At 47.7% G+C, this 27,967-nt stretch overlaps 1 protein-coding gene across 2 annotated transcripts in view; it reads right to left on the bottom strand.

Moving 5' to 3' along the window:
• SH3BP5 (SH3 domain binding protein 5) overlaps positions 1-27,967 on the bottom strand; it is a 49,105-nt gene that overhangs the window by 1,691 nt on the left and 19,447 nt on the right. For both annotated transcript variants that reach the window (XM_065665476.1, XM_065665477.1), the window contains 5 exons: positions 14,825-14,989; positions 7,053-7,183; positions 4,766-4,808; positions 3,036-3,255; positions 99-359 (listed from right to left, as the gene is read on the bottom strand). In XM_065665476.1, the coding sequence (XP_065521548.1) occupies positions 99-359; positions 3,036-3,255; positions 4,766-4,808; positions 7,053-7,183; positions 14,825-14,989 (820 nt within the window). The remainder of the gene's footprint in view (positions 1-98; positions 360-3,035; positions 3,256-4,765; positions 4,809-7,052; positions 7,184-14,824; positions 14,990-27,967) is intronic.

Genomic DNA, 27,967 nt, shown 5'->3' with positions numbered 1-27,967 from the left:
AGGGAGCTGGCAATATGCCTAGGGGAGCTGAGAAGGCTTTCCTGCTCCCCTCATAAAGCTGAAAAGCATTGGCCCAGAGCGTATCCAGCTGTGCGTACCTCTGTCAGCTTCACACTCGGGGGAAGATGCTCCACTGCATTCACTTCGGGGGCCAAGGACAGGAAAGATCATCCCGAATTCGGACAGGGATACAGGGCTGGGCAGATCCAGGCTTCCAGGTCGCATTGCAGGAGGAAACTGAGTGGGCACCTCGCAGGGACTTGTAGGACCAGAGCTGAAGCTGGACACGGACTGAGTTTCTGAATCTTCTTCAGATACGAAGCTGCTGCCATTGTCATCCTCAAACACTTCCGAAGCCACTGCAATGTTCAAAGAATATTCCAGTGAGCAAACCTACCTCCTTCCTGCGCTTTCCCCAGCAAAGGCAGCTTCCCAGGTTCGCATCCTCTGTACATGCGTGCACTGCTAACCCCCTGGCTGCCTCTTCTCGCACACTGTCCCCTTTGCAAAGCTGCAACATGATGTTTTACACGCAGATCACAAAGGCCTGACTGTGCTTCAGGGAACAGCACACCCGCCAGCATGCCGTGCCATGCCATGCCAAACCAGCTCTACGCTACCTACTGCTCCTCATGCCAAGATGCTCTTGGACTGTTGCTGCCCTTGCTGCCCAGAGCCCAGCTGGCCTTGTTCACTTCTGGTCTTCAGTACGCAACTTAGGCCAGGGACAGGTCCCGTGTGCCCACCTCACCCAGGACCACCTTGATCCCAGCACAGACCCCTGCTTCCTTAAGGCTCAGATTCAGAAGGTGTAGCCCCAGGGGCAGATTGCTTCCATTTTACCTTCCCACTTCTGCAGTTAAAATGCAGCATGAACTCCCAAGATCTCTTTTTGGATGAGAATCACCAAGCAACACTGCATTAAAAACAGCCCCACCCACAGATACCATTTTCCCTGCTCCTCTTTGCTCAGATATGAATTCTAATTAAAGCAAACCAACCCCAAACTGTCTGGCTAAAGTAAGCTGCAGGGTCTTTGTTAGAAACAGGAGGAGGAATCCATTAAGGGAGGTTCTATTTTGTCCAACACAGCGCTGTTGATTTTGCTAAAATTGGACATTTTCAAACTTGGCTCATTGAGGGATGGGGACCTATGAACCAGAGACTGCACTCAATATTCCCACTGAGATCCGAAGGGGGTTTTGCATGCATCAGTCTCTCCACATCAAACGCATGTGCTGGAATCACACTGGTCTGAAGAAGTCCCATGAACAGCAAGGCATTTACAGTGACCTGAGGTTATGTGCAGCTACACCTCCCTATGAGTCCTGCCATTGTTAGGCTCAGAACCACCTGCAAAGAGCAGCAGGAGCGAAACAGCAGCGTTAACAGAACGGCTCAAAGGAGAGCTTCCAGACTCATTCTTGTGCCATGCCTGGGCTCACGGGCACCTCAGACACAGAGGGTGCCAACAGATGTGTCAGCAGGTTACAGGAGTCCTCTACTTGGCAACAAGCACTGACATGAGCCAGTCTACAAGCAGCACAACTTAAACTGTAGCTTACTTGTCACCATCTAACTGTACCATAACACCCAGGAGCACCTGCTAGGGCCAAGACCTTCTTGCTGCTGCTAAGGTGGTTTATTTATTCAGCTCCAGCAGACAGAAATCAAAATATGAAAAGGCCCTGGTGGAAGCCCATACGCACGTTACAACGCATGAGGGCTTAACCTGTTGAGGCTGTTTTGGGTACCGTGGCAGGCTGCTAGCCCTGCCCTCTCAGTCTAGTGCCTGTGCTGGCACTAGACCTGGAGTCCTTCCACCTCTGCCAAGCTGTGCAATTCAAAGATAGGAATGAGCCCGCGCCCCTGAGCACCTTTCAGCACAAGAAAACCCTCAACTCAGTTATGCCCACGGCTCCTGGGGGGGCTTGTGGGTCTCCAAAGAGGCAACCCCTGTCTGACTCGGAAAGGCTCAGCTGTAGGACTTCAGGGTGGCAGGAGATAATGCAGCCATACCAAAGCCTCACTGCATCAGCTGGCCCAGACACTGCACTGCTTGCTGTGGCAACCCTGGTCCCAGCTGCGCAGCACCGAGCGAGCTCCATTGTACATTGTACGAAAGCTCCTGCCGCTGCAAAGGAAGGAGGCCAGCCCAGGGCTGCCTCCCAGCAACCATGGCGCAGATGGGCTGTACCACAGACCTACAGGGCCTCAGCACTGAATGCACCAGTGTCTACGAGGGAACTGCACATTCAGCCTGTGTAGTTACAAATTCCTGCAATCCTGACCTCCTTTTCCCTGCAGAGCGAGTGGCTGCGTGGTACTGAGCTACCAGCTGGGTTTAAACCATGACAGTTACCTAGGACTGGAGCTCATTCAGCGATTGCTGCTGTTACCCAAGAGAAAAGTCTCCCCTACAGAGCCTCTCAGTACACTGCACTAGCATACTGCTGCTTCTTCCCTGTTCGCAGCACACACGTTCTGCCGAAATCACATACTGCCCAAAGATCCTGCGGTGCGAAGGAGCTTATCCTTACACCCCTCCTGGGTGAGCATCACGCCTCTCTGCACTACTGTAGCCACAACTTCAGTCCCCCTGCCACAGGCCCGACACTGCAAGACAAGCGCTTGATCCACGAGGTCCGTTTCCAACCAGTCTGCTGCCTCGACAGCCTGGCTGAATGATCTGCCACCTCCTGTGACTGCTCCGGGCAAGTCACCAACAGCAGCAGCAGCAGCAGCACAGGCTTAAAGGTTTAAAGGATGCTTTGAAGCACATCGATTTTGTCCTTTCACAACAGCACTGTACAAAACCCAGCAGTGATGCTAAGGGAGCAGCTGATGCACTTCAACTCCTATCATTTCCCTTTGAAAACTGGCTATTAAAGAACACAATCAACTGCAACACAGTCACAACAGCCAGCAAATGTCAAACTGCAGAATACACAGAGCCATCATTTGCTCATATCCTCAGTGGTTTATTTTATGATGCTGACGGGATATTTCCAGGCACAGGAGCGCTCTGTACTCACCGGAGATGGTGTCTGGCTCCGGTTTACTTGCCGACAGGTCTTCCACAGAGGTATTGCTCCCTTCAGCACCCACGCCACATCCTCGGGGCCCCATGGCAGTGGAGCGTCTCCTCTCGTGAATCTCATCCGAGATCATCTCCAGGTTTTTCAAGGCAGTTTTATACTCTCCCTTCGCCAGGGCCAGTTTTGCCTGCAGATCATCCACTGTTTTCTTCAGTTGCTAACAAGGAGGACAGGTATTAGAGGTGCTTTCATTACAAATGACACACATGCAGTTCTTGGTTATGTATCCATGGAACACGGCTCTGCTCAGGCAAGCTAGCATAAACCAGGGTTGGTATCCAAGTGATGGAGAGTTCATAACTCACAAGCACCCCAGCTCGAGTAGTGGTCCTTGTGAAGGAGACAGCACAGCAAGGCACACCACGGGATCCAGGGGCTGGGACTGCCTCTGATGTGTGGTGACAGCCCTGGCTGAGCAAGGAGCAGGGTCCCCCGCTAACATGCGGCTTACAACAGTATGCTGCTGCTTATTGCACAACCCTCAGGGCACAGCACGGCTGTGGGTCGTCCCTGAAGGGGCTCAGGTTCACCCTCCTCTGAGCACCAAACCCACCCCTTCTTGGTTACTGAGGACTAGAAAGCAGCAAGCCTCAAACCCTGACGGCTGGAATACAGCCGTTTCCACATCTTCAGGTGCAAACTCCATTCTACAGTAAGGGCCAAGGTGTTGTACACCCCGTCTCCCAAAAGTAAAACACTGCTTATGTATCTGTTTTATACTGTACATTAAAGGCAGTTTGTGCTGCCTTTTGCATTGTATTTTACACAACCACCCCTCTTCAGGAGGGCACGGAGCAGCTGTCCCAGAAAAGCAGGAGGCCCCCAAACAGCAGCACGCCTTTGCCCATGGGGAAAAGGGCACTTCGTAGAAGATGCCTCTTGCCAGAAGGGATTATTGGGCTGGTGCCCAGCCCAGCATGGGCAAGATTCAGCTCTGACCACGGCTATGCAGGCAAGCAAGATGGAGGAGCAGGGGGCAGCCCAAGCCTAAATCATGGCAAGGAAGAGGTGTGCACCAGAGTCTCTGAGGCTTATGGAGAGAGCTGCTGCATCTCAGACCAGGGAAGGGCTCACAAGACCTGTGTGGGGCATACCTTGCATCCCATGGAAGGAATGGGAATCTTCAGCTAGGCTCTGACTGAGCCTTCTTGCACCCATGGCCAACAGCGCAAGGCATCGTGTTCCTCTCAGACCCTGTGCACACCCCACACACCTACAGCACCAGCCACTACACTGCAACTCAGAGGAGCCGGGCTCCCCGTTTTGGGGGAGCACATGCAGCATAAGTCACTCAAATAGAGAGTGATTCTCATGAACTGACCCAAGCAGTGACAGGAAAGAGCATCCCAAGCACAGTCAAACAGCCAGATGCATAAAACACTGGGGAGGAACCACCAAAGACCAAACCAATCCCAGGACTTGGTCCCAAAGCCCAAGACAATCCCCAGGCTGTTCAGCTCTGGCAGTAAGCAGCAGGGGTCAAACACTTATCACACGAGGAAACAAAGTCTTTCATCTTTAAAACATGCTTAGCGAATTCCTCGAGACATTCTGAACTGAACTGGGTTTGTGCAGAAACGCAGCACAGTCGTCAGAGCACTTTGGACGTAACCTCAGTATTTACCGTCGGCAGTAAAGCTTCAGCTGGATCTGAATTACACACATACCTCTAGCTGGACATAGTACTTCGCCTTGAGTTCGAAATAAGGTCTGTGGGAAAACAAAGAAACAGTTGTTTACAATCACTGGGATTGAATGGAGAGAACTGGAGTGGGAGCTGCTCTCTCTGTAGCATTAAGATAGCTATTTAGTGCTTCACTGCAATTCCAAGACTGCTATCTACATGACAGAGCACAGACATGTGGGGACCTCATAGCAGCCTTCCAGTATCTGAAGGGGGCCTATAGGGATGCTGGGGAGGGACTCTTCATCAGGGACTGCAGTGACAGGACAAGGGGTAACGGGTTCAAACTGAAACAGGGGAAGTTTAGATTGGATATAAGGAGGAAATTCTTTCCTGTTAGGGTGATGAGGCACTGGAATGGGTTGCCCAGGGAGGTTGTGAGTGCTCCATCCCTGGCAGTGTTCAAGGCCAGGTTGGATGAAGCCTTGTGTGGGATGGTTTAGTGTGAGGTGTCCCTGTCCATGGCAGGGGGGTTGGAACTGGATGATCTTGGGGTCCTTTCCAACCCTGACTATTCTGTGATTCTATGATTCTCAAGGTCTCTCTTTTCCCCTCTAACATATCTATTCCTCGAGAGCCTTTTGACCTAAATACAAATGGCAAAGTCCTAGTTTTGAGCTGAGGCCTAGATTCTGCCAGATATCTAAAGGTAACATCCCGCTCCAGGTGCGGCATCCTCTCTGTATCCATCACAGCACATCACTCCACAAAGGGTGAGCCTTAAGCTTCCCCGTGATCAGATCTGGGGGTGGAGGGGAGGTTCTTGGGCTCTTCAGTGAAGGAGCAGGGATGAAGGGAGGTCAGAGCATCACACACAAGGGCACAGTGCTTCCCTCCTGCAGCAGTCAGACGACTGACCTCTCCAACATCCCTGTGTAGTAAGACTTCAAATACACCCACAATAAGCCTGTCTGCGCCATCAGGCATCTTCCACTTTAAAACTAGGTTAGAACTGGCATTTCTGTACAGCCCTTATTAAAGGGTCTCCAGAATACTCCATGCAGGTGGTTTTTGCTGCAGCCAGCCCTGCTGTGAGGCAAAGGAGTACGTTGGGATCCTTCCAGCTCGTCCCGAGGAGGATGGCACAAGACCCCATGATGGTAGTTCCAGCAAGGAAACAAAGATTCAGAAAGCAAATCATAAGAGAGGCAGCGGGGGCATCAGGCTCAGCACCGTCATTGTGATAAGAAAGCATGCAGGACCCCACTGACTACTTACCATGGTCTTTATTTTAAATCTTATTGCAAGGAAAAGGCTCTTAGCAGCCAAAATACTTGTCAGAAATTGCTCTCATCCAGAGGAACCTGCCATTTAGTGATCTGGTGATGTTTTTCACAGTCCCTGAGCAGTGCTAGACAAACAGCACGCAGCTCATTCTCAGAGGCCATGCTGCCGCACTGTTCCAACAAACGCGCTCGAATCTGCCTTAGGAAGTGCTAATCCTTTCTTGAACTGAGCAAACACCAATCAAAATAGGCTTTTAGCTGACCGATTTCCCCACAAAGTCATTTCTAGATGAAGGGATTAAAAGCTAAGTACAGCAAGCAGATTGTTTAGACAAGCTACAGTCTGGAGATACAAAGGAAATGACTGTGAAATATGAAGAGAATTAAGGATTGGTTGTAAATCGGGGCCAAAATTGTAAGCAGGTTCTGAGCAAGAAGCTGTTTCATCAAATGCAGACACATTTATTAATGACACCGCTTAGCTATGCTCTCTGAAATGCATTTCCTTCCGCAAGAACAGCTCTCGCACAGCTTTGCTATGGCAGCATTAGGAAGTAAACAAGTCTGATGTACAGCACCGATGCAGTCTCGCACCTTTCGGGGCCCTGTCACTTGCTCTGTCGCTCTGCTAACTGAACAGAACTAAACTGCAAACAGTCCTGAGCTGCAAAACATCTACACACAGAGCTCTGCAGCTCTGTAGCAGCATCCGGGTAAATCCCACGAGCCTGTTTCTCCAGTCACAGTGCACCAAAGGGTTCAATGCACCAGAGCAGGACCAAGGATGTGCCCAGGAAAGGTTTCTTATTGCACTTAGGTCACCAGTCTGCCACATCAGGTGCTTCAGAAGACACTCAGAAGGACAACCAAATGCAAAGATAAATGCCGGTACCAACAGTGCTGTGAGGCTGCTGCATGCAGACAGGAGCCCAAAGAAGAGGTATAAAGGGCAACACACTTTAACGGGTTAGAAAAACCCCACAGAAATTATATTTCCCCCAAACAGGTTTCCTCATTAAACTCATCTCCAAATGTAAAACTTACTTTGACTTATTGATGGCTCTTTTCAGCTTCTTCTCCAGTTGTTTCATCCTTCCCATGGCGGCATTGTATTTGGCTGCAGTCTCCTTGTGAACCAGCTCACTTCTCGTTTTGGTCTGTTCTGCCTCCATGACCTTCAACAGGATAAAAGCCAGACTGAGTGGCAAGACACAACGATCCACTGCTTATCATTTCAATAAACAGCATCTTCATAACCTCTCCAATCAGCTCACGCCAGGAAAGCGAGGGTGCAGAAAACACATACTTTCAATGAACCCACTTAGAAGTCTTTCCTGAAAGCAGCAGCAATATGCCAGGTTTGCAAACACTGCGTTAATTATGACAAAGGCATTACAGCTTCTTGCATGACCTCTCTTAACGCAAGTTCCCGTCAGTCTCACATTTTGGGATCATCCATTTCTTACCCCAGTCAAGGGAGCAGAGCAGTGCTAGCAGAAGTCACCCATTGAACAGCATCCTGCTTCTCTCCCGGGAGCCTGCCTTTCCCAGCAGGATGCTCAGCCCCCAGACGCAGTCCCACCACTCGGGGAAGGGCTGAAAACCAAGCACAGCAGTGGGAGGGCTGAATCACCAGGGAAAAGCGTGCCCGGTGACTGCCTGTTTGCAGAAGGCCAGGAAGCTTTTCTCTCAAAGCACTCGACCAGCCTCAAGTCATGGCTTCAACAGTGAAAACGCAGAGGTTCAAGCCTCAGCTGACACCCCCATAATGCAAACAGGGGAAGACTGCCCACTGTCAGGCAGATCGATGCTTAATGCGTTGCTGTCCCAGGCGCAGCACATCAGCCACTCTCAATAAAGAGGATTCGTCTTCTTCAATGCACGAGCCATCAAGATTTGGACAGGGAGGTAACAGATTTGGTTCAAGTAAGAAAGCGGTGACGCAATCACAGAATCCCAGCCTGGTTTGGGTTGGAAGGGACCTTAAAGCTCATCCAGCTCCAACCCCTGCCACGGGCAGGGACCCCTTCCACTGGAGCAGCTTGCTCCAAGCCCCTGTGTCCAACCTGGCCTTGAGCACTGCCAGGGATGGGGCAGCCACAGCTTCTCTGGGCACCCTGTGCCAGCGCCTCAGCACCCTCACAGGGCAGAGCTTCTGCCTAAGAGCTCAGCTCAGTCTCCCCTTGGGCAGGTTAAAGCTGTGAGTGCAATCTGTACGGTTTCTTTCGTGATGAAAATAGAGAATATTGCCTTGATTGTTTTGGATGAGAAAACCAAACCTGAGGCCCCTCTTCAGTCTCGAAATACGGTGCTATTCTTTTGGACATTTTTATGATCTTCCTAGAATCCACAGGGAGCAACAGATTCAGCCAGGGTACTATGAACACTTCAATTTCATTCTTGAGTTCAGGGCTTGTAGGTTTTGCTGCAGAACTGATTAGGATTTAGTATCATACAGATACAATTGATAAAAGCATGATGAAAGCAGACCCCACAGGAGCCTTCACCAGCAGATGAAGCATTTACACAAAAATATGATGCAAGGTAATCAGTATTAAAATAACAAAAAAGATATAAAAATCTCCAAAATAACAGAGAGAAGGATATAAATCAGACATCACTGGGCATAAGGTGACTTAATGATTTGCTATAGGGGTGGAACGTACACCTCCATTGGTCTGGCAACGAGGAGGAAGCAGGCAGTCTTCAGGCTCCATCTCTTGTAGCTATGAAGGCATCCATACAGAAAATGGCAGGACTTGCTTTTCACCAGCCCTGGATCTCAGAATGCCTCAGCTTTGACCACAACTCCCTGCACAGTTTGCTCCAGCTGCCTCCCAGCACGAGAGCACGCATCTCAGCTCTCAGATTCAAGATCCCCTCATTTTAGATAACCTCACCCACAGAGCTCCGATTTCTTGAAAGCGTTCCAGCCGTCAGGCTGAACTGCACAGGGAAAAGAGCACAGTCAGCCTCGACTGCTTGGGGTGCTGCTCCTCTCAGGAAAACTGTCCTGTTGTCCTTCCTGATCCCTCACTGAAAGCATCAAACCGCTACACGTTACCAGATTGATAACACGCTCTCTCCTGCATCCCGAAGTGCATCAGCATCAACCAGAAGCTCCTGCTGCCACAACCTGAGAACACATTTTGCTCATCTGCACACACCACTTATTAAACAAAGAAGCTGCTACAGGACTATGAGGAAGAAAGGTTTCCAAAGGCTCTTTTGATCAGATATAAAACAATAGCCTCGTCTCCAACACCCTTCAACTATTTCATAAATAAGGCACCTGGGAGGGGAAGGGAAGGGACGGGAGGAAGGAAGACAGAAAGGAATCTGTCAGATTGATAACAGGCTCTCTCCTGCATCCTGAAAACACACTGCAGCTTCTTATCTTGAGCAGCTGTTTGAACACTAGCTTGATGCAGCGACTTTCCTTAGCGAAATCTGTCAGACAAGGCTGGTTTTAGCACGGAAGTGTCTGAAATTGAAACGCCATCTCCAAAGACTGCACTAAAGCACCTTCCTTGTGGTGTGGCAAGGAAACTGCAGTTTTAAAGTGCTGGAAGCCACAGAATAATGGAGCAGCTGGAATGTGCCAGTGCTCAATCAAATGTCAATCCCTCACATCCATTCCTGGGGCGAAACTAACATCAACTGTGATGTGTGGGATGAACCACATCAGTACTGCCAGCATCAGGGTCACAAAGCCAGGTCAGGCATCCACTATCGTCTTGATTTTGCACGTCTTTCATATCGAACATCGCAGAAACGCTGAACCCTGCAGAACTGGGATTTGAGGGCGACAGACTGCAAACACCTCGAAGTATCTGACAAAGTAAGTCATTTGCTGCCAGCCACATGTACCCATGTCCAGCACCCTTTCCAAAACAAAACAAAAAAGACTGCATACTTCATCCTTTTGAGAAATCAGTGATGCAAGGAAAAACATCTTCTCCCGCTCCCTTGTTTTCCTATGGACGTTCTGTCATCACACCCACATCACCCACACAAGTGCGTGCAGAGGCCAGGGGCAACCTGTCCCCTATCCCCCAGGACAGCAGCTCAGGGTGCATGCGTAAGGCTGAGGACAATACCTGGACCATCACGAGGTATCTGTGGAGACCCATCACCTGCCAAGATGCGGTTCATTCAGACAAGAAACAATAAAAGGACAATGCACCCCTCGCAAAAGCCAAAGGCCTTGAAGCAGAGAAGCCGTCCATCAGGGCGGGTGGACAGAACCAGAGAGCAAACCACACTGCCACCTCTGCACCTGGGAGGTTCATTGGAAGACCAGCTAGGGAAGCCCCTCGCCTATTGAAAAGGTCTTACTTAAAAGATGATAAGTACTTTTAATCAGGCCTCATAACACAGACAGGGACCTCTAAATAAGCTTTTGGTCACAGTTACCGAGGAAGCTGTTTTGTCGAACGAAAGTCAATGCGCTTCTACCACCGACCTTGCCTTGCTGACGCTCTTAAGCCATCACAGATGCAACAGCATCGCTTTGAAAGAGGCAGAGATGTGAGGATGACACCTCTTCAAATTAAGAGGGCTCAAGAGACACCGCTCCTCGTTACATAGTCCCTGCCATTCATACCCTTGGGGCGAGCAGGGCACTACACCGACACAAAACCACCCAAAACAGGCGAACTTCCAGGATACCCACGCTTTCACCATAGTAGACATTCCCATCGCTCTGTCCTTAATTACTAGATTGAGTTCTGCCTGGAAGAGGTGTTCTCCCAGACTAACACAGGCTACAAAAAACCCAACACAGGTATCAATCGATTCCTCTTCTCTCCTCCCTACCCTTCATTTCCAACCCAGATGTGCCTGGGAAAGGAAGGCTAGTGTAGAGTAGGTATTTTTAGTGAGTAAGTAAACTAGTCTTTGTTCCCCAAAAGAGATTTGCATGATCTGAACTCAAAGATGGACTCCAGGCAATGTTTCAGTGATAATGGATGCAAAAGGAATGAACATGTAGCAGTGAAATGAAGCAAAGCTGACCATCTCAGCCAGAGAATTACTCTTGAGAACTGCTGGGCTTTTTTTTCCTCCTGAAAAATAGAAATTGATGGCTCTTCTAGGGGAAGAATGATAAATAAAAGATGTAAGAAGCAATGTGAGATTAGTAAACCAGGAGGACAGAATCAACAACACAGGAGACGGCATTTAACCCCTGCGTTTCCAGGGTAAAGGGACAGACGTGAGGATAGGGAAGGATGCAGATATTTTTGTTGTTTCTTTCACAGACTTTTCTTCCCCCCCTTTTTCTCCAAGTATGGCTCTCGGCAGGAAGTACCTCTTCTCCCTACGCCACGAAAGCACCCACGCATTGTACAGTGACAGATGGTGTCATATCAAAGGGAGCTTCACAAGCCAAATTGAACCAAGAGGGAGCACGCCTCCTCCCTCTTCGCCCTCCCCTCATCCGTTCCTTTTTAACATTGCTCATGATCAAGAGCCAAAACATTTCTTCTCCCTGCCAGGATTCATGAACCAAACATGCCTCAGGAAACACTGCAAAAGCAGATTGCATCGGCAATTAGAAATTAGCCATTCCTCTTGAAATTCATAGAGGAGCTTCCTTTCTGCTCCAGCCTGTCTGAAACTTGAGGTAACCCATCTGTGAGCACTCTCCTTTTGTACACACATGTACGAGTGATTCTCAGCATGAATACAAATGTGAAGATCTCTCTCCATCATCCCCCCCCCCAAATTCTCCATCCTTTGGCCTTTCTATAGGCCTGCTCTCTGCATCCCAGCCTGCAGCATTATAACTCAAGGTACTCGCAGGTAGGGACACACTCTTAGGACACACAGGGACTCCACATTTTAAAGGCAAACTACTGATTCCAAGAATCTGGTAAGCCAGCAGCTAGCAGTAAACAGTACTTTTCTTCTCCAGGCAGCTTAAGAGCTCATCAAACCTGTCTACATGATGACATTCCCATTATAATCCACAGAGAATTCACCTGGCAAGGAATTTGCCCCTCTGGTCAGGTGAATTGTTCTCCAGACACCATCAACTTATTGAACAGAGCCCCTCTGATTATTATGGAAGTTCAGGCAAGTAACTGGGACATACAAAATCATGTCCTAGACACCTGAAGCTGATGCGCTAAATGCCAGCCTACGTGTCATTACACTTACCTGAGATGTGGAGAGAAACGGACACCTAGGGAAAAAGGCATGGGAATATACCCAAAAATACACACCAAGTGAAGAGTAGAAGCAGGTAAAGCAGCTGCCTGACTTGCAGGATCACATCACAGTCCTGCACTTCACTATGTCAACACGTATCTCAAGCGCAGACATTCACAGGGCTTAGTTGCATCTTGGCAGGCAGGCCAGATCCTACTGCTTCCTATTGCACCCAGCTTCCTTCGGAAACATAGCTCAAACTGCAAGGTGAAGAAAGTGCTGGGTTCTCACTGTAACCTGTTCGTGCTGGTCCTGTCTGCTCTGCAAATAAAAGCACCTTCCAAACGTCCTGCTTCCAGCCCACCTGCGATAAGCAGAATTTCAGTAACTCCCATTTCACATCAGTTTATGATTTTCTGTATCAGTGGCTACAAAAGCCTTGTTTGCAGTAACCCATTAGGCTGTTGTGTTCAAAATAGTCTTAACAGCCTTTCAGCCTCTGAAGAAATCCAAAAGCAGTTACAACATACAACCCTTATCTCCATTTCCTCCCAGTGAGGGTCTGCAAACAGCATCTCCCATTTGATACTCTGGAACCCAAGTCTTTGTCCACATCCACTGGATCAAGTGCAAAAGTAACCTGGCAGTATTTCCATATGTGCCTATACACACACACACACACATATATATATATAAATTCAGTGTCTGACTTGTTCTCTTGCCTACCCTTTTCCTTTATGCACTCTGCTTGCATAGAGCATAAAGCCAAGCTGCTACAAGGCTTGGGTTTTGTTCCAAATGCCAGATGAATTCAAGAGTCTGCAACCTCTGCCTACGAATAGCAAATAAAACCACTTCACTCTTGCCTCACAATCCTATCAACAGAGAAGGAAATTAATTAGTAGCCCACTTCTAACATTTGGCACAGAAGTGCTTTTCTGCTCTTGATGCATTGGTGTAGAAGGCCCAGTGCAAGATTCTTCTCTGGGCCTTCTACAGCAGAGAAGATGGGTTCAGCTATAATAACATTTTTATTCCCTAGCAGCTGGTGCTGTGCTGTGTTTTCAGCTTTAGTCAGACAACAGTGCTGGTAACACACCAAGGTTTCAGTTGTTGCTCAGTAGCACTTACCCTGTTCAAGGACTTTTCAGTCTCATGCTCTGCCAGTGAGCACAAGAAACTGGGAGGACACAGAGACAAGACCCATGACCCAAACTAGGCAAAGGGGTATTCCAAACCACAGCACGTCATGCCCAGTATAGAAAGTGGAGGGAGTCACCTGGGAGGCCCAGATCGCTGCTCAGGTCAGGCTGGGTATCAGTCAGCGGGTGGTGAGCAATTGCATTGTGCATCACTTGTGTTTATTGCTTTCTTTTCCTTTTCCCCTTTTAGTTTTGTATTCTCTCCCCTTGTTATTCCCCTTATCATTATTAGCAGTAGTAGTACTATGCTGTTCTTCAGTTATTGGACTGTTCTTATGCCATTCAATTCTCTCAATTCTCCTCCCCATCCCTCCTCAGGAGGGAGAAAGCAGGGGGGATGTGAGCAAGTGGCTGTGTGGTGCTGAGTTACCAGCTGGGTTTAAACCATGACAAACAGGGATCCTGACAAGTGAAAATGGCCTCTGCTGGTTACCCAGCGCACACTCACTGCTAAGGGGGGGATCCCTTCAGAAACACCTAATGCTAACAGGGTCAGTAACACAAACGATACCCTGGAGTTTGCTTTCACTTTGTAATACATTCCAGGTTTTCCATCTCTCCCCTACACACAGCCAGCATCCTTTTTGTTCCCCATTTCTTCACCAGGCAGCTGGTTTTTAGAATTCACTCTGAAATAGAAGCTTTCTTATAACTGAGAAGCTTCTGCAACAAAACAGAGCTACTGCATTGAGAATTGTGAGACAATACAAACAGTGTATGGCACACTAGCGTATTTGGAATAGCAAGTTCAACTTCACTGCCATATTAAGGGCAATCTCTGACAGAACAAAGGCTTTTAACGTCAATTTTTGATTCTTTCATGTTAAAAAGAATATTTCTGCCTTTTCTTTAATGAATACCGCCTTTCGTTGTTTGATGGCGCATCTTTTCTGTAGATTTAGAAAGACTTCACAAAGGAGGTAAGACCTTGTCTAAATTTGGAAGGTACTTCAGGATAGAGCAGTGTGCAAGCTTAAAATGCAGCTCACATCTTGAGCAATTCTACATTCAAACACGCTTCTGAAGCAAAGTGCCTTGTTCAACTGACACCATAATAAGAACATGTTATACTGAAATGGGAGCATGTCCCTGTTCTAGAGTAAAAGTTTCCATAACACGTGAATTCAGGAATAGGCATCCCTACGCAATTAGCCTGGCATAACTCCAAATGCAGGTATGCCATAAGACACTGTTTACCCCTATTATATAGATGGGAATTTTGTCTTTAGAGAGCTACTTCACTAGCTATTAGCACAGGCAGATAGGGAACCAGGTGTCTCAGTAGCAGCCCAAAGCACAAATCACTTAACCTTGGGCTTCACAATTTTCTGTAGCTTAATTCCCTACAAAACCATGTATCCGGACCAATAGAAAAAAGCGGCCTTTCAGACACTCAGCCTCATGCCCCACAGAAGAACACAAAACACAGAAAAGGCAGACGCTGGGGCAAGCCTGTCTTACCCTCTGAGTCGCGTGGTTGAGCATCTCTTGCCAGGCGGAGTCAAACTGACGTTTGTCATCTTCCAGTAGCCGCTGCTCGGCAAGCGAAATGGTCTCTTTCGCAGCACGCAGCACTTCAGTGGCCCTCTGAAAATCCTGAGTTGCCCTCTGAGCTTCCAGCTGCGCCTGAAAAACACGGAGAAGGTGGGATGAGAGACAAAGGAACGCTCTCGGTCAGGTTTAGAAGACGCACCACGCTAATCCAAGGACTTTAAAACCACCACGCCAGTGTTACGGCTTCCCAAGCTCTTACTTGGCAGTGACACATATTCCCTCATCGGAGTAAGCACTGCTTGTTACCCACCCAAACGGGTAGCTTGCAAAGAGCTGTCCATAATCAAACCCCACAGAGCTGGTTGCCTACAAAGAAGCACCTACTTGACAGATAAATACCTTATGAGGTAGCTTTAACCACTGAGAAACAAACCACAAGAAAACGCAATAGCAAGCCTGTGGCACGTCAGGAATACCTTGAGAGTGGCACTCCCTGAAAGTAGTCGGGGTGGGTTTTTATCTGATGTACCATTAATCATGCTGAGGAGGTATTTTGGCAGTGTTACACGGCTGTAAATCTCAAACAAGGTTTTCCTGGGGTGCCTGCTAACTGTGAGGACTTTGCTCTCGCTGGTTCCAGCTGGTGCTGCAAGGCCACAGTACACAGGCAGGAAGGTAACCAAGGGAATCTGCGCTGCGTATAAACCACTGATAAAGGCCCTGCTAAGTCCTTTGGAACCTGCTGCTTCTTTTCAGCAAAGTAACACAAAGCTTGAGCTTGAAGGAAACCATGTCAAGTGTCTGCATGGAAGCCGGGGTGAAAGGAGGCTTTTGGTGGCTCCTGCTGCGAGATCAGACTTGTCCAAAACAACACATGACCTTCCCAGCAAAGCAAGCGCAGTTTAGAATCAATGAACCGCGATCCCTTTTATTCCAGACCCAAGCAAAATTCTCCAAGACACTGCATTTACAGACACCCTCACCTCTCCTGAAGGTTTTAACACAGCTCTCACAAGACCCAAATCCCACTCTCAAGTAAAATGCCCACATCCCATTTTGGAGGCTGAAGCCACATCCATTTTTGACAGCTGAGAGCACCTCCGGGGTCCCTTAAGGCAGCAGCACCAAAAGGGAGAGCAGCCAATAAAGCAGAACTAAAGCCAGTCCTGCTGCAGGTTTCAGTAGTACCACGGTGACAAGTCATCACTGGGTTCAGCAGTCTGCAGTGTTACACCGTAGTACCAGTGACAAGTTTGAAATGCTCAAAATAGGCGACTCTACAAGAAACAAAGAATATCCATAAATAAATCACTCGTATTGGCTGGGTTTTGGTTGGTTGATGGATCGAATGAAAACGCCTTTTACAGCTCTCACTGAATGAGTAGCAATTTGAACGTTCAGGCCTTCAAACATGCAGGTTTCACGTCTGGATTCGTTTGCTGTCTCTTAACACTACCAGCACTTTACTGCCCTGTTGGGGTTGATGCACAAATACCTTGTTTAACTCAAAAGTAAAGTCTTCACCCAAACTTTTCTACATTATATATTTCAGAAATGCCTATTTAAAGGAAGATTTTGGAGCTGTTTTGCAGCGAAACACCACCCTTCAAATGTAAGCTTCACTTAATGGAACATCCAGCACCGTGAAGACAAGTTTCAATGATTTTTTTTCTTTTTAAATAAACTGGAATTACCCAGTTTATACCTATGGGAAATGCCTTTGACCAGCCATGGCTGACAGAACAGGCTAATGAATAAAACTTTCATGTCATGATATACAGAGGAGTCATCCTGGGCTGAAACAGGGTAAAGGACTCTGACATACAGAATACTAAACTGAGCAAGATGAAGTCTTACAAATAAAGGAAGAGGTTTTAGTGTGAAGAAGTAGTGGTTATTTTGGAAGTGGCTAAAAATCCCTGATACAAAGGGGGAAATAAGCAGGAGAAATGGTGCATTTCTCCATCAAACAGCTGGCTACACCTCCTCAACACCAGCCGCACCAAATAACTGTGGTGGCTCAGACGTGAAGGTATTTGGAAAGGTAATGGAAAAAACCCTTCCCTCCCTGCCGCGTGCCAAGGGAGATAGGCTCCTAAGCCAAACACAAGTCTCAAAAGGAAATAAAGCACACTAAGTTTCCCTCGCTGGCTCCTGAAGTAGCAGAAGGCTCTTCTTCCTTCCTTCCTCCTGTCACACAGAGGTACTTCACCCCAGAGTGACCATGGTAAAAATAGAAGTTAAGTGTCAGGGGTCCTTCAGCTACTAGCTAGGGAGGGAAATCAAAGCCATCACAATCAGTGCAGTGATTTCCTCCCAGCCAAGCTCCTTGATGCACTTCCTTCTGAGGTGGCTGCTGATGTTTTCCACAGAAGAGAAATTCACCTAACCATGCCCTTTGCTGCTTTCAGGCAGCTCACACCATACTACCCTGCCGAAAGCCTTCATGAAGAGCCAGGGCACTGAAGTGTGAATTTCCATGCAGCATCGTACATCCCAAAGCAGCACTGAGCTTTGGGCCAGTATGAGTGAGTGAACAGCATCCTGCATCATTCATAATGATGAATGATGCTAATTCATCATTAACACGGTCCCTTACTAAGGAAAAACCCCATACGTTACATCTCCTCACCACCCCAGTCACCAGCTGCCCGTTCCAAATGGATTAACACATTTTATAAGTACAGAATAAGCCTGACTAAAGAATATTTTGATTTAGCACTAATTAAAGCACGGTACCCACCAAGCACAGGAAACCCATCTGAGGGACCTGAAACAAGGCTCAACCTAAGCTCCCGACAATGGACACAGCAAGAAGCCTAAATCACAGAATCACAGAATCCAAAACAACCTCTGGTGAATTCTCTGCAAATTCACAGCTTCTTTTTTATCTCCCAGTAACTCTGACCCAATGCAAATACAGACCCACAGTTTTCCATCAAAATGGTTTGAGGTGGGATGCTCGAAATGGAAGTAAAACGCAGGACTCCAGTAAGAGCCAGCACCAAGTACTGCAGAACAGTGCTGACCCGACGAGGTGGAGCCAAGTCCCAGTGACTTCCAGGCAATGATGCTCTCAAAGCCTTGCCCCAGTGAAGGCTTCAGCTCCACAGCTGCTCTGCTGCAGGATGAGCCCTGCCCATGCAAGAACCAACTTAGGGACACATGAAAACAGCCCGGCAAAACCATTCTCAGCAAAGGCAGAACCACACCAGCAAGTAACAGCTTTCGAAACTCCAGTAAAACCAGGTCCCAGGGGCAATGTGAGCACAGGAGAAGCACAGTTTTCTCACCGTAACTGCATCAGTACTTGCAAGTTTCTGTTGGCACAGATACTGGGTCAGGGATCAACATCTAAGCCAGCAAAAAGTCTTCAGAGCATTAGGAACCCAGTTACTAAATCCCCATGGAAAACAGCGTTTAGTGGTAGCTTGCAGTACTGGTAGCTCATCTGATAAAGCCTCTAAAGCACAACTGGCTGCACAGGAGGAAAATGCTCTTTATGGCAAGAAAACCAGAAGCTAAATTGACAGTTCTGTTCGATTTCTACTTGCACCTGTAGGACATCGAGAGATGAAGCTGTTAACAGGTAGGCCCATAACTGGTCACATTCAGCTTCATGCCTCGTAGCTGTAGGAGCAAATGGAAAACTGAAACAAAACCGCTGTTAAATATTCTCTCCCAGCTCTATCTGTTGAATGCTGCTCTGCAATGGCAGCTTGGAAACACTCTTTTGGAACACAAAGTGCTTTTCAGTGTAATTCAGTTAGTCCAAATAGCAACTTGGCTTCAACAGTTACCGGAGGTCAGTCTACAGTCTTTTAAGCAACTTACTGAAAGCCTGGGAAAGAAAAAAAGCCAAAGGTAAAGAATGAGACATTAGTCATTAGAGAAACATCAACGGGTTTGTGGCTTTGCCAATGTGGAAAGGGATACACAAACACTTTTTGGCTGGGACAGTTACGCAGTAATTAGCCTTCATTTAAAACTCCCTCCAGCATGCACAAGTTGTTCTGCACCATCACGGACAGACTGCTCTCCCACTCTCCTCCTCGAGCCTGCAGATCACTCAGTTTGATGGAAGAGAGAGTAGTCATGCTCTTCATGTGCTTTTAAAACCATAACGAACAACAGGAGCTCGCATCTCCATCCAACCTCCTGACGCTGTAGATGAGCTTCGTTATTTTAGACAGTGGCTGTTTCTGTCAAAAGAGCAGAATTCAGAGCTCGACTAGCTGAAAACTGGGTTATTTTGCTTTCAAGCACAAACTGGTGTTTGACTTGAGAGAGGTTTAAGCCTGCAGTAGCACAAAGGAAAATGTACTAGATGATGATGACAGGAGCCTCTGGTGGAGGCTGGAGGCAAGTGGGATGTCAGCTTTCTGCCTGCCAACCGTATCGCTCACGGATGCTTGACGGAGTCCACCCGATAGAGAAGTGAGCATCTCTTTCAAAAGCCTCAGAAGGAGCCAGGCCACTGAAGCCCCTTATTACAAAGGATGAAGCCTTGACACCTTGAGAACCAGGGAACCTGTGCTCCTGCTCCCACTGCCACAGTGACCAGGAGCGAATTGTGCCTCATCGCCAGTGGTTTTTACCAAGGAACTCAACTGAATGTCTTCACGACTGCAGACCCCCTACTACTGTAAAACATAAAACGGGATGCCTTGAGAAATGCAATTAAGCAGCCACAGAGATCTCAGCTAAGGAGAATCCCACCGTCACAGCAGCCTCTAACACATGCCATACACACAGCGCACCAACTCTCTTTGCCACTGGGCTCATCCCTCCTCCACAGCCCAGCACTCTACAAGCAACCTGCTACAAACAAGTCTCCCACAACAGTAAATCGCTTCCCTACAACAAACAGCACGCCCAAGTCCTGCTCTGCTCACCCAATCCCTTCCTCATGGCCAAGAGCTTTCTCTTTGCCACTATCCACCCTGTGCTCTCTCACCAGCTCATCTGCCGCTCACCTCCCTGGCTCTGATGCTCGCAGCCCCAGGCTTCCCAGCCAGCTCCCAAAGAAGCAGAGGTGACACGCAGAGGCAAATGGGGCATTGCAGTATAAAACAGGTCAACTTTTCAAATGAAGTCAAATGGAAGGGGTACTGGCAGGTTATTATTGCAAGCTATTACTGATAGGAGCTCAGTCCTGACAAATACCTTTCGAGGGGATAAAAGCTGCGCCCTCATGGGCAATCCTCTGCTCCGTCTACCCAGGGCTTTGCACAGAAGGGAGCTGGGCACAGCAGCTGGTTGTGTTATTAACTGAAGATAGTGATGAAAACGAACTGCTGGGCCATGGCAGGCTAATTGAAGAAAACAAACCAGGCGCTTTTAAAAGCGTGGTCATTCTTCTGCAGCTGGCAGCAGCACACAGAGGTTTTCAGGCCTGCACAGACACATCTGCTTGTCCCCTTTCAAAGCACAAAACCCTGGACTCTCTAATTACAAAACACAATTTTCTGTTTCGTCCACGTAGCTTTTATTGCCCCAATCCCTTCTTTGTAGTCAGAGCCCTTGCCCAGCTGACAGAACAGAGGGTTTTTCTCACCCTGCCATACAGAGCTTGAACCTTCTCTATCAACATCAACCAAGATTTCTACATTTCATTTGCCTCTGATTTTTGTGTTTGCCTATCCGGTTATATGGGACTGCACAACATCATTGACACAAAAAACCACAGCGCAACACAGCTAGAGCAGGTTAGCTGACACCTGATATACCCTGGTGCTCGCTGCTCAGCCTCTGATACGTGCTCTGACCCGTGAGCACATGCACACACCTCACAGCCAAGCCAGGCTGCCAGAAATAGAAGCAGAGGGTACATGTTGTGGGGCCAAGCCTGATACTGAATTTCACCCCTCAGGCAGCCTCCCTCACCAGGGGACCAGGACCACAAGTGTAGATGAAGTGTCCTGAAAAGGACATTGCTAAGACAACAAGCAAACGTCGCATCCGAAACAGCAGGCAGCAAAGAACAGTTATTTTCAAGTATAAACGAAACTGGCTTCTCATCTATCCAGGTGAGCCTATCTCACCCTGTGCATGCGTCTCTGCATTACTGCCAATAGAAGGTACGAATAATCTCTGCTTCTAAAAATCACTGTAAGCTGAAGCACGATGGAAACACACAGCTGCTGTTCAGAACAAGGCACTGGCACCCCACATGCTGACCCAAGGCTTTTGCTCTAAAAGGCACTCGTTTGTCACTGTGAAACCAACGTCTCTCCCACTCGGTAATCTTTAAAACAATAGTTTAATTGCTAGCAGCAAACACATGCTTGCATACCACCATATACACAATGATTAACTGTGTTCCAGTCCCACTCTTCAGAAGGAAGCAAGTTTCAGATGTTTCCATTCTGGCCCCCTCTCGTTCTTTTAACAACATCCCACGGTTAATTTGCTGTGCAAAGTACAACATGAAGCCTGTTTTAAAACAGGAACTTTCCTCCATCAGTCACCCACCAGAGTTGCTGTAGCACTGCCTGTCTTCAGGGATTACCCTGATCACAGTGACCGCACTGCAGCATCCTGAACTACCTTCTGGCAGGGATGAGGACAGCAGGATCGCACCTCATAGACCAAGGCATACTTGTCTTGCCCGCCACTGCAGTGGAGTCAATAATTCAGAAGCCTACAAGGTGAAGGCAGTTAAGTGTTCCCTGCAGCACTGACAATAACTAGCTGCTGAATGCTGCTGGTTTGGCTCCAGTTTTCTTCAACCTATTTCAATGCAGCTGATAGCCAGTAACAAGAGCAGCTGCCTCGACATCAACACAAGAGCTCGTGATGCTCAGCATCCAAACTGCAATCTTGACGCCAGCACAGCTACACCGCCAGCAAATCTGGGAATGATGCTAAGTTAGAGGAGATGACTGAAAAGGAAAATGTAGAACCTCAACCCAGATGGACTTTGTGAAACTCGACTGCACCAAGAGAAACCCCACGAGGCTCAACAAGGAATAGCGTAGAGTCTTGTACCTGCGGTGGAATAATCCCATGATCAGCACAGACGGGATGACCAGCCCTGCAGGTTACATCTCAGGCTGAGAAAGCTGCAAAGGTGAACTCCTGTGAGTAAGACAAACCATGTCCTAGGCTACATTAAGAGGGCCAAGCTGGCCAGTCATGGGAAGGAATCACTCCTTCCAGCTCAGTGCTGGTGAGGCTGCACAGTGTATACTGCACGTCCCAGCCCTCTGACGCAAAAGGGATGTCAAGGCAGGGTCCAGTGGCCTACAAAGAGCGCAAGGGATGCAGACCTTTTTAGACTAGCAAGGAAGAGACCGAGGAGTACTCTAAGCTAATTAACTGCCAGCTAAAAATTGAAGGGGAGCTGCAAAGATGACAGAAGTCAAATGACGCTTCGCAGCGGTATTGGATGGTGTAACATGAAGCAACAGCCACAGGCAGCAGCTTGGATGTTCAGGTTGCCCATTAAAAAGGGTTTTTCTTACCAGGACAGCAGTGCGACTCACATTAGAAATCTCCATCCCTGGAGGTTTTCAAGACTCAGCAAAGCCATAGTTGATGCAACCCAGCAATGGTGACAGTCCCACTTTGAGCAGGTGGCTGGGTTCAGAGGTCCTGTACAAGCAGCACTTCCATCAGACACCAACATTGTGGCTTAGTGTTCCTCAAAAACCAAAGAACATAGCTGCAAAACCTTAGCTGTGATGCTGAACGCTCTGCTAGATTCCATGCACTTCTTTTCTGGAATGATCAGACGAGTGGTGCAGTTGTAGGGGTAGAGGTTTTGTTTGCTTTTGAAGTCCCATGACCTTCCTTTCCCTTCTCTCTGCAGACTAAACTCTCCAAGCCAAACTAGAACCGAGAGGCAGCAAATAAACCCCAACCCAAAACCCCTCCTTGCTATAGGCCACCTACAGGGTTTCATAAACAATTATAAAATCCAGAGCCTTGGCAGTGACCCCATTTTGGCAGCTCTATGAAGCTTTGTGAGCTATATATTAATCTGTGATGCCTGTTTGCATTATTGGCAGAAAATACAGCTCTCAAGCCTGAAACACCCTTGTGTTCTTCAAGCAGTTCATTGGAAAGCTATAAAAAGGCACATGGGTTAAATTTTGCTAATACAACAATCAGATGTCACCTAGTCTCTGCTTTTGATTAAGTGTCTTGCTCTTGTGCCCCATCTCTCCTAACAGCTTCAGTGTCATAGAAGTGACCTGACTGGCCAAAGAAATAAGAGCAGACCTACAAAGCATGTTGAGAGACATCGAGCTCTGTGCTAAAGTTAGGCGATATGTGTAACACCCTTAAGAGAGGATCACAAGCCACGTTCCAAGAAGCAAAAAGTTCAGGGCACAACCAGCAGCTCCCTTCCTTAGCTACTTCTGTTACCAGCGTACGGACAGCTCGCCTCCTCAAAGATAATGCCACCTCCCTTCTTTCGGAGCTATGTAAGGAAATGAGGGAGAAAATACCTAAACATATCATTTCCTTAAATGCTATTAGGATGAATCCTGGACTGGACCAAGCAATCAGCTGCCATCCCTTCTCTGTTGGCTCCCATCTAGGCTTTACACTAGGATCTTGTGAAACAAGGGCAAGAATATGATCTCTGGGCCAATCGTGGCCTTCAGGCATTTCAAACCTACTGAAGTCCTCACTGGTTTTAACTGATCGAGCTCCTTGCATCACAGGAGTAGGGAGATGATGCGCATTTGGGAGCAGAGACTGTATGGGAGACACAATCCCGTACAAGCCTTTTGGTCCTCCCTCGCTTTTCATGAGGTTGTTGTAAGATGCTGGTCTACTTGGAGTTACTCACACTAATTAACAAGTCTATGGCATCAGAATGTGACGAATTGTACACCCTAATACCATCCAGACACAGCCTTCTTGGGTGTGCACTGCTGCCCGCTTGTTAGCTGTGCATTTGTTTGTGGCCACAATTATAAAGCTGCTGCCTTCCGGAAGAAGGGATCGCAGAATCCCAGACTGGTTTGGGTTGAAGGGACCTTAAAGCTCACCCAGTTCCAACCCCTGCCGTGGGCAGGGACCCCTTCCACTGGAGCAGCTTGCTCCAAGCCCCTGTGTCCAACCTGGCCTTGAGCACTGCCAGGGATGGGGCAGCCACAGCTTCTCTGGGCACCCTGTGCCAGCGCCTCAGCACCCTCACAGGGAAGAGCTTCTGCCTTAGATCTAACCTGAACTTACCCTGTTTCAGTTTGAACCCATCACCCCTTGTCCTATCGCTACAGTCCCTGATGAAGAGTCCCTCTCCAGCATCCTTGTAGCCCCCTTCAGACACTCTGAGGTCCCCATGCAGTCCAGGTCTTCCTCTCCAATGTAAAATTTAAGAGAGAAAAATATCAAGCTAATCCTCCCCCAAACACGCACCTGCATGCTGAGAGCTTAGGCAGGGACCCAGTCCAGGCTTTACAGCCGGTTTCTAGGTTTACAGAGGCTCTACATGCTCATCTGCACCTGGCAGCAGCCTCCTTTGCTGAAATCAAATATAGAAGGAAGGAACAACCTCACACAAATACACCCTGCAAGATGTACACTGCCTGCCCGAGTGCATTTTGCTATTTATCCAAGATAATGAATGTTTGGCACGTACGGATGCAACAGATACATTCAGGAGAAACACCAGATTGTTGTCTCACCTCACTGCCGCCAAAGCAGTGAACGTTTGGAAGTAGAAGTTTCCAGAGGGATCTTGGCAAGGGAATTGGCAGCCTGGTTTCGAATGCACGTCTTGTGCAAGCGTGCATAGTGCCATAAGCTAGGACAAGGTGCGTGGGTAGGAGTTTCACCTGCGTGATGGGCTGCTCCGGACGTGTTCTCCCAGTTCCCAGAAAGCCTCACACCCATCAGCAACTGCCTGTCCTCAGGAGCAGGGACATGCTCTGGAGAAAGGGCCCAGGCTACCCGATGGCATACTCACAGCTGCTTCTGAGGCAGTCATTTTCCCAAAGGACCTGTTGAAGCTAATTAATCTCTCGACCCGGCACATTTTTCCCTAATGGAATTAACATGACTCCACAGCACATGTGAATAACAGGCTTGATTCACTTAAGGGAAAGAGCAGTGGGTGATGCCCTGGACAAATGAAGGGCTGGGTCCATTCCTTGAAGGAAAGAGTCTAGGTAGCAGCAGGGGCAAAATTTCAATCCCACTTCACAGCAATTAAATCCTCCCTTAAGAACAAGCCATTAGCACCAAGTGAAACAGAACACAAACCACCAAGCATCAGGATCGGATACAGCTAAAACGCCAGGCACTGCTTCCACATCCTGGCAGTTTCATGTACTTTCTAAGAGTAGAACTGCAAGTTTGCTGCAATTAAGAGAGATGTTTTTAACAGAAACTGAGTCAATGCAGAGCCATTCCCATACATGCTACAGAGGAATTGGGCTCTTCAGATAACCTCTTCCAGCAAGAAGAGACATAAATTCATACTGTTTTACTAGAAGTCATAATGAAACACACCCAGAAGGCAGCAGCCACCATTCGTATCAGATTTGTTCTGGCGGCAGCCTCTAGCATAAGCATTTCTCACTTCATAATAAACTCCCACCTATTTAGACCACTGTACACCATAAAGATTGGGGTGGCTGAACAGCTTCCCCCAAAGTTGCAAGACTCTTGTTGCCTTCAAGCAATTGCCACCCAAAACAGACATATAGGATATTGCCCTGACCTCAAGTCACCTGGGCTCAAATGTCAGCTACTGCTTTTAACAGATGATCCTCTCTGTGGCTTACAGTCTCTTTAAATAGCCTTTACTAGTGGCCAGCAAAGACTGGGAGGGGAAACAGAACAAAGCAAAGTAATTCTTCCTTTAAATTGCTGGGTTTTTAAATGCTGTAGATTCACCTTTTGGAAACAGCTGCGCAGAGGAACACACAATCTAAACCTCCTGGGTTTTTCCAGACTGAAGAGGATGCAAGTTGATGTTAACCAAATAGACGGTAACAGTGGGAAAAGGAATTAATCTCTATTTTCACATCTCAGCACCCTTTGAGAACTGCTTACACCTTCTCACCACTTCCAGCATCTGCCATTGCATCTGTGACTAAGCGTAGCAGCCAGACCACCTGTATCCATTCTTTCCCCCTAAATCAGCCGACATCTACCAAAAAAAACCCTAAACTTCCCTTCCCTCCCTGTTACTCCAAAGAACGGAGGGCATTTCTACACCAACTTACTCCAGTATTCCAATACTCCCGACCTACTCGCACAACACTTCTAGTGTTTCACAACACAAGAAGAACAAGGAAAAACATTCTTGACAGGTAGGCAAAATAATTAGGTCATTGCATTCTTGACAACTAATGGAGAGGAGGCTGGACAGTTAGCTGGCCTCATACTGCTGCCAGCCAGGATAGCTAAGAACCGATGGATGCTCTGTGGGGTTGGAGAAGATGGGAGAAAGAGACACCAAAAAGAGTGATTCTTTTTTCCTCTCTTTTACATCAATCCTTCAAAACACTTGGATGAAAACCGTATTTTCTTCTGCTTTTGGAAAGAAGAGCAGAAGAGGGAAGAGCCTCTAATTTACAGTGCACAGCTAACAAATATACATAATAGAGCCCCCTCCAAGGCACATCTTCTGCTAATGATGAGAAGACCAATTAGAGTTTTTGCATCACTAGCTCATACAAGCTCATCATCCATCAACAGAATACAGCTCACATAAAAAGAAAACATAGAATGTATAAACACCAGCCTAAAACAAGTAGACCTGAAGCACAGAGGGCATAGACACAGGTAGTCTTAACTTTTAGAGGCAGATGTACATGCACAGAATTTATTGATACAGGTATTCCAACGACCAAGTGGATGAAAATCAGTTCCTACTGTTCAAAGGCGCCAAGAACATGGTGTTTGCAAATGGTTTTGCTACTGATGCCGCCTGGTTTGCAGGACATACAACAGGGCACTAAATATGGATCAGGTAAAGGGCTTTTTTCAGGTCATCTGTGAAGTAGCAGCTGCTGGCTTTCTCAAACACGGGACAGATTTCCAGCTGCTCAGGATTAAGAGGGTAGAAACCTGCCAGTCACGCTGACCTACTAGCTTGCATTAGCAGGGTTGATGGGAAGAGAAAAGCACTGAGGAGCTTTCCTCCAAAATCAGATCAAAATCAAAGATCAGATCTTTGGCTTAGCTTTCCAAATTCAACCAGGCAACATCTGTTACCTTCTCCGCAGTTTAAGGACAGCTACTCTGAGACACTCCAATACCACACTGCTCAACCAGATGACAGAGCTAGAAAACAAATGTCAAACTGAGGTCTTAAACTTCAAGGAAATCAGTAACACCACGAAAAAACTCATCCAGGCAAACCCCAGCTGATCGAGCCGGGTAAGTCTTACTGAGCTCCCTGCTGCTTGGGCTTCATCACAACCTTGGTCTGAAGGAAAACGCAACAGAACCATAATATAAGACTTCAAATACAGCTTTCCGGTTTTGAGTATTCTGGTGGACGAAACAGAACGCACCAAGCACAAGCTCTGTCTGCCAACAGTGAAACACTGAGCATTACGTCCCTCAACACAGGGTAGCAACTCATATGTGCTACTCCCAGGGCTTCAATCACAACAGTGCAGACATGATAAAGAGTACAAGAGGCACTCCATCAGATTTTGAGCATGGCACAACATTTTCTTTACTTAACCCAAAGTGCATCCTACTTTAGAAATACAGTTTACAGAGCCCAATGGATTCCCTGGTGGAAGTCCAGGAAGTGACTCCTAACCCCCAATAAAATTACTGATGTCAGATGCCTTTGCTTGGCTTACTTCCTCTTCAGATGGGTGCCTGACCCCACAGTCAGCCATGTACCATGTAGAAAGGGAGATTAATATACTGAGAACGCCCCTTGGGATCACAGCAATGGGAACTCCACATTTCACAAGAGGACTGATGTCACATCAACGTGGTTTCCCCGATTTAGTGATGTGTTTCGTAACGACAATAAAAAAAAGGAAGAAAGAGTTGGAGGGAAGACGGGGTTCAAGTCTAGAGCAGCTCCACAGAGAACAGAAAGGGAAGAAAGACATAAAAAATGAGGCCATCAGGTACAACCCACAGACCTCATGCTTCATCATGTCAGGTACCACCTGT

Source organism: Lathamus discolor, chromosome 2 (genome assembly GCF_037157495.1).
Source record: "Lathamus discolor isolate bLatDis1 chromosome 2, bLatDis1.hap1, whole genome shotgun sequence".
Lineage (NCBI taxonomy): Eukaryota > Metazoa > Chordata > Aves > Psittaciformes > Psittacidae > Lathamus > Lathamus discolor.
This window is presented reverse-complemented; position numbering and strand designations above follow the sequence as displayed.